General features: G+C 29.6%; 2 protein-coding genes across 4 annotated transcripts; one reads left to right on the top strand and one right to left on the bottom strand.

Moving 5' to 3' along the window:
* Positions 1 to 788: 788 nt before the first annotated feature.
* Positions 789 to 5,632, top strand: LOC115240947. Of its 3 annotated transcripts, XM_029816413.1 has the most exons (5): positions 792 to 1,272; positions 1,456 to 1,573; positions 2,158 to 2,190; positions 2,260 to 2,655; positions 2,755 to 5,632. In XM_029816413.1, exons 3-5 carry the CDS (start codon positions 2,174 to 2,176, stop codon positions 4,850 to 4,852), a joined length of 2,511 nt encoding a protein of 836 aa, XP_029672273.1. In that variant the 5' UTR covers positions 792 to 1,272; positions 1,456 to 1,573; positions 2,158 to 2,173; the 3' UTR covers positions 4,853 to 5,632. The 3 variants fall into 3 exon arrangements, with proteins under 3 accessions (XP_029672272.1, XP_029672273.1, XP_029672270.1); XM_029816412.1 differs by lacking the exon at positions 2,158 to 2,190 and having other exon boundaries at positions 789 to 1,306; XM_029816410.1 differs by lacking the exon at positions 2,158 to 2,190 and having other exon boundaries at positions 794 to 1,272.
* Positions 5,633 to 5,774: 142 nt separating this feature from the next.
* On the bottom strand, positions 5,775 to 10,737 carry LOC115240949 (sodium-independent sulfate anion transporter-like). The gene is made up of 10 exons (XM_029816415.1): positions 10,517 to 10,737; positions 9,694 to 9,884; positions 9,463 to 9,617; positions 8,581 to 8,878; positions 8,186 to 8,501; positions 7,866 to 8,027; positions 7,129 to 7,269; positions 6,854 to 6,999; positions 6,564 to 6,755; positions 5,775 to 6,413 (listed from the first exon to the last, which is right to left on the bottom strand). Exons 2-10 carry the CDS (start codon positions 9,826 to 9,828, stop codon positions 6,159 to 6,161), a joined length of 1,800 nt encoding a protein of 599 aa, XP_029672275.1. The 5' UTR covers positions 9,829 to 9,884; positions 10,517 to 10,737; the 3' UTR covers positions 5,775 to 6,158.
* Between the last annotated feature and the right edge of the window lie 775 nt (positions 10,738 to 11,512).

Here is an 11,512-nt window from a genome sequence, read left to right as displayed (position 1 = left end):
TATATATATATGTAATTCATAGGACGGATGTTCGTTATTGCTTCTTATGCTATTACTATATAAGTTGTGTATTATAAAAATAAATATTTAAAATCAATAAAATGGAATCAATTTTATTTTGTGTGTGTATAATGCGGGATTATTACTCTATTTTATATCTGAACAGAACAACTGTGCGCATAATGCGCATTTAATGATTGTTTAATCAACTGATACATAAGTATAAGATACAAGAAACATATGTTAGAATAAGAAAAACGTTGATGTGAAACAGAAAGATTTATTGAAGATTGATATCTAAATCGTGCACGATTATGGCACGCCGTTTTACTTTTTAATAACATAAAAATTATTACATTCAATATAAAAGTTTGAAAAAAAAAATTGTCTTAAGAAAAATTGAGATTCTTATTAATAAATTAAAATTATATCGGCACATAATAAAAATTCAGAATTTATTTTATGTCCAGACATAATTTTAATTCATAGAATTATTATTATGTTGTAACATAATTTTAATTCAATAGCTAATGAAATTCTTAATCTCTACTATAATTTCTTTTTATAAGTTAATATATATGAATATGATAATTTTTTGTTTTAACGGACTCAGTTTCTTGTTATCATATTTGATATCGCATATATCAATATTTGAACGTATATATACATATACACAGTTGATCATTAAAATTGTGAATATTACATATACATAGCCGCTAAACAAAATTCGTAGGATTCAAGTTTCTGCTAATATGCAGGGTTCGAGTCTCGGCTAATGATAAGTTGCTAAGTTGGGTTCGAATCTCCGCTAAGCATGGTCTGATGTAGTTCGAGTATCGGTCGCACGAGGGTCGAGGGTTTCGGTTTCGGTTTCGGTTTCGTTTTCGTAAACATTTAGATCTGTTGTAAGAGCTTGGCGAGAACTTTTTTTCAGAAATGTATTATTTCAAACCTTGAGAAAAATTGGTGACCGGTCATCTAATGATATATCACATTCTTTTCATCACCTTTCTCTTACATCTCTATCATACTAACAGTATTTTGTGATCGTTCGAACAAATAATATTTTTTTAACACCTGTGAAATATATAGTAGCCACTAAACGGCAAATAAAGAATAGAATCAATTTAGTACTAATACTACATAAAACTTGGCTTTACTTTACACAAGTCTTTTGCAAGTTCTTAAGTCTTCTGAATTAAATTACAAAACGACGCACATACATAGACAATATTAATCCTATGTCACAATCTAAGATAATGGAAGACAAAAGTAAGCCATAGCTTACATTAGTTAAATTATTATTGTAAGTTATATTAGGGATATTTTTCAACATCCAAACAAAGATGTTGAGACAATTTAGAAAAGGAAATAAGAAATTTTTTTATTTTCAATTTTAATTTGGATTGCATGTGTGTCGTATAAATATTTAGTACATAAATATATTTGTGATAGGTATAATGGATTGCGCCGTTAAAAATTTAGAAAAAACATTTGATATAAAACAGAAGGCATTGGTCAATAAGCTACATAACATGCATTGGCTGAAAAACATGTCACCTCCATCAAACCCGTATGTTTAAACCTTATTTCTTTGTCTTAATGTATAATATATAATTTTTGTAGTGTGTATTAACATTGCTTTGCCTTCTTGTATGATGTCAACTTTAAGCAAGCATCATGCTATGGTTGTATATTATATTAATAAAAAAATCTTTTGTAATTTTCAATATTGCATGTCAAATGATATAATCTTTATTTTTGAGTTAATACAAAATATAAGTTACAAGTTATACTTAAATTTATAACACTCATCTATATTCTGTACATGTGCAAGATCTTTCAGTATTATTTTACTTTTAGTTGCAAATATTAAAGCTTAAGCGTTTTATATAAAGTAAGATTAAAAAATTTTGAAACAAAAGCTATAAATTTCAAAAATGAAAAAAGAAAGTGAAATTTTTAAATCTTTTTGATTGGCTTAAAGTTTTAAACTTTAAGACACTTTAGTACAACAAAAATATAATGTAGGACCTATAGCTCTCTGAGATAGTCTCTATGCACATTTCTCTACACAATTTGTATTAATATTTCTTATATATATTCTTATAAAGTCTTGTGTTAATATTTTTTATACCTTATATAAATTTTTACTAGCTGAGAGTATATATAAATGGATGGATTAGGAAGGTATAGTTTGTGATATTGTTTCTGCGTATTATATTTGAAAATTACTTTTATACTGATTTTTTATTTTAGTGGAAAGATAAAAATTATTTATAAGCATATACAAGAGAGAGAGAGAGATCATGACAAGAATAATAAATTGGAAGATAAGGGTTTATTGACAGAAAATATCAAGACATCAGTTGAAGAATCTGATAAATATCGTTTGATGGATACATACAAAAAATATTTGCCTAATGACGCAATGTCAGGAAGTGATGAAAATGTGTGGAACAAAGATGTTAATTTGCCTCATTCGTTCCAAAATTCCAAAAAGTTGGTTAACCTGAAGGATAAAGAAGAGAAAGAAGACATGTTAATGATTACAGAAAGGATTATAACAGCAAAACTGGACGCTCAGTTTTATACTGATAAGATGCAAAAAGATCAATCAAATATGTCACAAAATAATGCCGAAGATATTACACAGTAAGTGTAAAGAAAACCTTTTAACTTTTTTGTAATTAACGTGCTATTTTAATATATTATTTTGTTATAAATATTTATAAATTTTTATAATATTTGTAGAAATGCTGTATATTCAAATCTTTCCAATATTAAGACAAAATCTAATAAAACAGCTGATGTGACATATCAAAATAAGAATATAAACAAAAATGCAATATTGCAGAAACAACAAACAGTTTCTAAACAATCTGCGTCAAAGATGCAAGAGTCTTTTAAAAAGAATGCATTTATGCTTAACTTTGCTATTTATAAAAATAAAACATTAGAGGAAACAGAAAAAGTAAACAATCTATCCGAAAAATCTGATTTGCTTTTAAATGAAGAGAGGAGAAATAAAAAAATCATTGATGAGAAACAGTGTCACCAAAAAGCGGATAGTGATTGTAATCTTAAAACTACATTTGTCATGCAATATAAAAACTCGACATTCACAAATCCCATGCAAAATAAAAGTATGCTGAGAAATATTGAGCACACTGCAATCTATGGAAGAAATTCATTATATAATGATCCTAGATTTGACAATAAGTCTATCGGCAATGCTGAGCGCAAAAGTGTTATAAATAGCGAATATATATCTACTAATATATTTTCAAAATCAAATGTAAAATCAACTATAGATAAAAAAGATACATTAGTATGTAATAATGAAAACAAGGTAAATCTTGTAAATGCCAAGACATATTTAATGGAAAATAAGAAATGTGCGAATTTAAGCATTGGTCATATCAGAAAACAGGAACCTATGTTAGGACGGTGTCATAAAGAAATGAAAAAGATCGATAAGTCTAAAATCAATATAGATCAACAAAATATAGAAATAAATAATGCTACTGATAATGAACAAACAAATTCATTCAAACACTCGTCCAATTTACTTTCTAATAGGTATACCGTAGAAACACCAGCCGATGCGATACATCAACATTCATTAAAGTTAGAATATTCACAACATATGGATAATGTAAAGAAATTAGGGAGCAGTCAAACTACTTGGAATAACTGTTTATCCAACAGTACAATACAGAAGAATGCTACAATCGTAAACTCGCAGCGATCTATTCAAAATATGCGTTTCAATGTACAACAAACTATTATGCAAGCAACAGATCAAACAAAGCAAATGTCATCACGGGAGCCAAATAGTAGCAAATTTTATAATCAACCTTTTTCAATTGGCAATGCGATGCCACCGTCGCAAATTCCGAATACTTTCAATGTGGCACTGTACGAAAGCAATGTACAAACATCGAATGATAGCGACACTACCTCCATACTGGAAACTGCAATGAATCGTAATAAAGAAAAATCAGACATATTCTATAAATACACGCCAAATATACAACAAAGATCTGGTACGACATTTTCAGATTTTACTGGCCATTCTATATCATCAGGTCAGACTAGAAAATGGAATTCTTGTGTAGATAGTTTTCATGTTGATCCATACAACATAATGCAAACTTACAATTCTGGTGCTTTCGACCCTAATGATTTTAATAATACACACATAAGGAATTCGCTACCGCATCCAATAATTTATGCACCATCCCCGAATGTGCAAACGCGAAATCCGCAATTACAGTATCCGTTGCCTGTCTCTTATAATCCCTCATGCACGAATTATATTCGTGTAATTCCTAATACAACTAATCAATTGAATAATTTTAACAACATTGGCTCTATGCATGATCAGCAGCTTAAATATATTCCTTGTATGCAAATGAATAATTATATTAGAGGTACACATAGTGATCTAAGTAATTGTACTGTACAACCGAGGAATGCTGTTGATAATGTTCCAATGAAATCCAATCAGCATTACAAAAAGTGTCAAGACAATTCCCGAATGGTTTATAATGTCTCTCGATATGTGACACCGCTTTCATACTCGGGAGTCCAAAAAGATAAGAATTTTATGCCCGCGATAGGTAAAAATCAGTGTAGTAACGCATACTTTTGGCAAAATCAGAAGGATAATCAAAATGCGGTGAATTACATGCAAATGTCAAAATATCCGAAGAGTCAAATGATACAAGATCTTGCTTGCGATGATAATGAATCGGAAAATATTCCTCCAATAATATCTCCAAAAGAATTTATAACAAATAACGTAAGTTTCTCAAATAAGACTGAGCAGTTTACAGCACGTGTTTAAACCAGAATGAACATGATATATTTTCCGTTGTCATTGCAAAAATGTAATGGCATTTTCTACAATACAATTATTTACCAAGATTTTTCGAAAAAATATATATCTATCAGCAGTATCGGATCGTAATACAAGCCTAAAATACGTAAAAATATAAGATTTAAGTTCGTAATTTAAATATGATACAAAGTTTGGGTATAATTAAATATATACAATATTTTTTTCTTTTATTTGTTTAGTATTACGTTTTCATATAACCGATTAATATTAAGATTAAAAAACTATGTTATAGTAAAAGACAAGATAATTGAGTATTATTAACATAAGCATTTATATTGGCATATTGTGATATAAAACAAATCCAAAATGAGATGTTTTCTTTGCATTTAAAGTGTTTTCAATTTTCGTCGAGCTTAAGATAAAAATTTTTGCTTTGAAATTCTGTAAGAGAAGAGCTTAAGATGAAAACTATATTCAGAAATACCTACGTTTTGTTTGAATCTTTTCATATAGATTAAGTTTCAATTACAAATCGCAAGATATGTACAAGAATTGTTATATTTCCAAACATATTAGTATGTAAGATCTGTTTTTTTATATATCTGATTCTTATAATTTTAAGATAAAATGTTTCATACAGTATATTTTATATATACACACACATGTATATGTTATTTTTCTATTTTATTTTTATTTGAATCTTGTTAATGAAAATTATATAGTTTATTTTCTCTGAACCAAAGTTATAAAATAAATATAACGTATTTTGCGTGCGTGTGATTGTTATATTTATCAATTGTTTTATGTCATTGTGCTAATCCTTTAACAAATCTTATCCCTAATGTCTACAATTGATTTCAGTGAATTTCAATCTGATCCAATTCACAGCGGTGGATTTATATAAAATTAATCGTATATAGTAATTGCATGTTTTGTAAAGTAATCGCTTAGTTATTAAGTAAAAGTTTATTTTCAACACCCCCATAGAAAATTGAAATTTGAGAATATATATATAATGTACTCAAATGCTTATAGAAATATTAGATTTACTTTCTATTCGGAAATCGAATACAACTAAAAATTTTATGGTTAAATAAAGCCAAAAGTGTAAGTTCATATATGCAAAAATATTACTATGAAAGTTTATTTTTTATATTTGATCGGATTCGACATAGGAAAAACAAAAATTTACAACTCAATAAAATAGATATATATAAAAATAAGATATGTATATAAAATCTAGTTATTTATGCAATCAACATATGTATTCATTTGTCGAATTCTATTGTAAAGGAAGTGCTTGTAACATATATCACAACCATGTAGAGACAAGTTCGCTCGTCATTTTAGAAATCATCTTGCCATTTGAAGTCTCGATTTCAACATTTGCATTTTGTGTCATGCCTTTGAATTCTTTTAAAATCGTAATTAGATCGATTTCGTCTCTTGCTGTCAAGATTTGCTTGTGCGACAAGGATTGTATGCTTTTTAAAATATCAGAATTCGGTCGCAGCATTATTAATTGGCAATTGTTATCCCTAAAGTCTTTTACTAACATGCTGATACCCTAAAAGTAACAATCGCAGAAAGTAAATTAGTCGATGGGAGGGGACTGTATATATAATGTTACATTTGTGTTTATATTTTAATAATAAATCGTGTTCTCTTTCTAAAGATGATGTATTTCGCATTGATAATAAATAAATAATTATTTCACCTGTGCGACAGTAAAGTCTATCTTGTCGATATGCTCGCAATCCAATACGATATTTGTCAAGGTATTGAGATTTTTTGAAGATTTGTGACGTTTATCAGATAATACCTTCGTTAAATACGATCTCAAATGATTTACTGCTGGAAACAAAATTCCAGCAACAGGACGAATTATGACATAATTCGTTATTGAAGTCTGTCAAGATAAAATTGTTAGATGTAGTTATATTGGAAATTTTTTCAATTAATATTTGATAAGCCGAAAATATACAATTTCGATTTTTATTTCCTTACATTTCTATATTCGACATTTATTGTTGGCCGTGCATTAAGGTATATCAATATGGCGAGATCGATTATCATACCTATCAAAATTCCCAGTTCGACTCCGGCAAATAGGCTAGCGAGGAATGTGACAAATGCCGGTATTAAATCACGTTCTGTGAAGAAATATAGCACTTATTAATTCGTAATTAGCTCGTGAATTTTGATGACGTGTGTCCTTTTTTAATCTGTCATTTGTAATTAATTTGCGGGTACATTATTAATTATTTTAAATATATACTCACTATTACACTTCCAGATTGGAAGTATCATACCAATTTCTACCATAAATATCACTGCACTAATTATGACAGAACTCAATGTCGCTTTCGGAATATAATAGAAATATGGAGTTAATAAACTTAGAGCAAGTACGACTAGAATACCTGAAATTGTTCATCATTTTTATTTTAATAACTTTTTCTCTTCTTTTTTTTTTTTTTTTTTTTTAAGAGATTAATAAAATAAAATTCTCGCCATAACACGCTTAACTTATCAAACATTTATTTATTACGAGTTAAATTTGATGTTATTTGATATTTTTTTTGCAATTTACCTGTGTATATGCCACCTAAAGGTGTTCTAACACCAGAAGCATTATTCACTGCGCTTCTTGAGAAAGATCCTGCCACAGGCATCGAATGAAAAAACGAACCGATTACATTGCATAGTCCGAGAGTTAACATTTCCTGCGTAGCGTCTAGAGGCATACCTCGTGCTTTAAACAATAAGAATTATTCAGAGAGATTTTCTCGTAATAACTTGATGATCACGCGTTCATATAGGCGTCGCAATAATTTTTGCATCGCTTTATACTATCGTCGGTGGGTAGAATTTTTAATTTTTTTTTTTTTTTTTTTTTTTTTTTTTTTTTTTAAGAGATTAATAAAATAAAATTCTCGCCATAACACGCTTAACTTATCAAACATTTATTTATTACGAGTTAAATTTGATGTTATTTGATATTTTTTTTGCAATTTACCTGTGTATATGCCACCTAAAGGTGTTCTAACACCAGAAGCATTATTCACTGCGCTTCTTGAGAAAGATCCTGCCACAGGCATCGAATGAAAAAACGAACCGATTACATTGCATAGTCCGAGAGTTAACATTTCCTGCGTAGCGTCTAGAGGCATACCTCGTGCTTTAAACAATAAGAATTATTCAGAGAGATTTTCTCGTAATAACTTGATGATCACGCGTTCATATAGGCGTCGCAATAATTTTTGCATCGCTTTATACTATCTTTTCAGATTAGAATTTTGAATCGATATTAGATAATATGTTGAAAATATATCGTACAAAAGGCTTTTGCAATGGCGACATTTCCAATAATGGAGATGAGCGGTATAACCAGGATGCCAAACTTGAAATTCTTGGTCATATCGATGAAACTTTCAGTTTGGTTTTGGCCAATTGTCCTTGAAAATGGAGGCGGTTCGACATTCGGCAAACCAGCATCGATGTGGCCCGTAAGAATAAAGGGTGCTCCATCGTACAGCTCGAAAATATAAGACGTAACTGCGCAAAGAATGACCACGAGAGCGTTCCTAGCCGTACCGATCATCCAAAGGAATCTCTTCAACATGGTATTGGCAAATTTTATATCCTTTAAATACTGGAAAAGTTAATGGATACAATCACGTATTATATATAATTGTGTTATTTTTATTTTTTAAATAAACCTAGTAGTATACCTTCAAGGCTAGTAGAGTTAAAATACAGCAACAAGAGAGAATCAAATCCGGTATTTTGGTGTCAGTTATATGGTTTATCAACTCCCACCAAATTTCAACAAAATTCTCACCGTGAATATCCAAGCCCAATAAATTCTTTAATTGACTACAAGCAATGATGACGCTCGCAGCTGACGTAAACCCGGATATTACCGGCATCGAAACAAATTCAACTAAAAATCCTAAGCGCAGAATGCCAAAAAATATTGTGATACATCCTGACAAGAAGCAAAGCAAGGCTGTATACTCGGGAATTCCTCTGAAAGAATTATTAAACTTGAGATATATAAGTTGTACACTCTTTTATAATATATTACAACCTTGACATATCGTACATGAACAATGTTTTTTCACGAAAGAATTTATAAAAAATTGTCTTTAATAATTCAATTATGTTATAGTTTGAATAATCTCGTTCAATTAATACGTTTTTTAATTTTATGCCTTAACCGGATGAAACTTCGAGCAAAAACATTATTACGTCAATCGCATGCATAATGGCAAGAGAGAATTTTTCTATTGTATCAGATAATTAAATATAGCTTTTAACGATACTACAATCTATCCTCCCCTCTTTCTTTCTTTTTTCTATCAATAAAATTTATAAAATTTAGATTATATTAGAAGAAAGCATAAATATATAATTATATAAGTCATTTTTATATAAGAATTTGACAGTTAAAGAAAGAATATATTTGTTTAAAGAAGAGGGAAAGAAAAATCAATATACGTATATAAAAGCGCAGAATTTATCACAATCAAAAATTTAGAAATTTAAAAATGCGATCAATAATTTACTTTACCATTTTATTACCTTTACGAGGAGTTTTAATGTGTTCGTACCTTGCGTATGCCCCAGTTAATAAAGATATAAGCGCAGTTGGACCAATATTGACTTCACGACACGTCCCAAAAACGACATAGATGAAACTTCCCACAAACGCGCTATAAAGCCCATATTGCGGCTTCAATCCTGCCAAGCCTGCATAAGCTATTGCCTATATAACCGCAAATATTACATTTTTAAACGCGACTGAATCTATTAAATATCTGTGTATATATCGCTTAAAGTACTTGAGGTATCAAGGTTAATCCCACGGTGACACCTGCAACAAGGTCACCCAGTATCTCTTCCGTTTTATACAGCGGTAGCCATTTCAAAAGAGGGACTCTCTTCTTAATTACTCTTTTCAAATTAACTTTAGCCATTGTCGTTCACCGATTATATTTGTCCTTTTAAACGTTACATAATACGAGTTAAAAATCTGAAAAAAATGATTTGATGTAGAGAGAGATAATACGAATGTATTGTTAGAACAAAAATATAGATACTTTTAAAGATGCAAGAGCTCAAAGACTTATTATAACTCAGAAACGTTTCAATCTCTCTTTTAGATTGTTATCAACTTGAGAAGCACAATAGTGATGCGTGTCTATATAATATTTCTAAGATCTATACTTTTAATAGTAAAAGACCTTAAAAATGATAAAAGATCTAAGTCTCTCTACTTTCCGATTTTTTACCGATCCGATTTTTCTTCCTTTTAATATTTTAAAAGTAAAATTATTAATTAGAAAATCATCGTCGTTATATCGTTAAATATCCCGCATATTAATTACATTATAGATTTTTGCTTCAAGTTGAGAAATTCCACGATTTATGCCGAATGTATCTAGACAATTTCTATTATAAAATTAAAGTAGCTCAATGATAAGAATATCTTATATATTGCAGTAATTCAAAAATATTTTTGCACAACACTGCACTGATTCCTTAAAAAATATTAGACATGGTTTCTTTCCTGTCAATTATTATCTTACAATTATTAAAAAAGAATACGCGAATATATACGCATAGACACACACACACACATACACAGAGAATCTAGCAACTCACCTTTTTTTGAAGCACAATGAAAAACTTGAGCGAGATGATATATAGTGGTTTTTACAACAATCCGATTACTCGCATCGGTTACTAACAATCGCACTACATGCTTATTCGTATTATGATCTCTACCTATGGCGATCACTTATACAACTGATTCATACTTACGCAACTGCGCGTGTCTGTTTGCTCTTTTGCATGGTTGCGATCCACACACCATTCGCGGTATTAACGTATACGTTACTCCTTCCTCCGTGTGGCACCGTCACTGAAATTAGTGAGCTCAGATTATCGCCAATTTGTTTGACGAATAGGTTCTTTTCACAGTACTATGTTTAACAAGTCTTTTAGCCTCTTTGTTAGATAGCGGATCTCAAAGCGACTGCAGTCTTTTAATGCATATATATCACGAGACAGTCCTCGACAACAATTTGAAAAATTGTACAACATTTAAAGAATAATGAATAAAATATTACGGTAAAAAAATTAAATAATTATCATTTGATTGTTTTTTAAAGTATTTGGTGCAACATTAATGAACTAAATAGTGAATATTTGGACCTGATAATCTTCTTTTGAAAAATAAAATTAAAGAAAATATAACGTGAAGTAAAACAACAGCCAGGAAGGTAGCTTCAACGTTTATAAATTAGAGGCTATACATATATAGATATGGCATATAATAGTTTAATTTGAATATTTTGCTTCTCGTGTAACATTATAATTATAATTGATATGTGTGTGCGCGCGGGCGTGTATGACATACGCGCGCATCATGTGATTGATATATTGCTTCCTTTGAATATATATTATTCATGACCGATGTCAAATAAGATATTGCGCGAATTTATGATAATTATATTTTTGTAAATATTTTCTTTTCTGGAAACACGCATCTTGCAAAGTTAATTACGTTCACTTTTTATTCGATACATTCCCCAACTAACTATTATTAAGACTAAAGGCGATGAACCATCATGTTTCATTGCTAATTATATATATATA

Source organism: Formica exsecta, unplaced genomic scaffold (genome assembly GCF_003651465.1).
Source record: "Formica exsecta isolate Colony F162 unplaced genomic scaffold, ASM365146v1 scaffold458, whole genome shotgun sequence".
Taxonomy (NCBI): domain Eukaryota; kingdom Metazoa; phylum Arthropoda; class Insecta; order Hymenoptera; family Formicidae; genus Formica; species Formica exsecta.
Note: the sequence above shows the minus strand (reverse complement) of the source record. Positions and strands in the feature narration are given on the sequence as shown.

Bases quoted from the DNA above. Each gene is read 5' to 3' on its own strand.
- LOC115240947 (XM_029816410.1), top strand. From the start codon at position 1,242: ATGTCACAATCTAAGATAATGGAAGACAAAA. The intron at 1,273-1,455 runs GTAAGCCATAGC...TATTTGTGATAG, and splicing joins TAAGATAATGGAAGACAAAA to GTATAATGGATTGCGCCGTT. The intron at 1,574-2,259 runs GTATGTTTAAAC...TTTTTATTTTAG, and splicing joins ATGTCACCTCCATCAAACCC to TGGAAAGATAAAAATTATTT.
- LOC115240949 (XM_029816415.1), bottom strand. From the start codon at position 9,828: ATGGCTAAAGTTAATTTGAAAAGAGTAATTAAGAAGAGAGTCCCTCTT. The intron at 7,270-7,865 runs GTAAATTGCAAA...GAACAATTTCAG, and splicing joins TTTAGGTGGCATATACACAG to GTATTCTAGTCGTACTTGCT. The intron at 7,000-7,128 runs GTGAGTATATAT...ATTTCTTCACAG, and splicing joins TCCAATCTGGAAGTGTAATA to AACGTGATTTAATACCGGCA.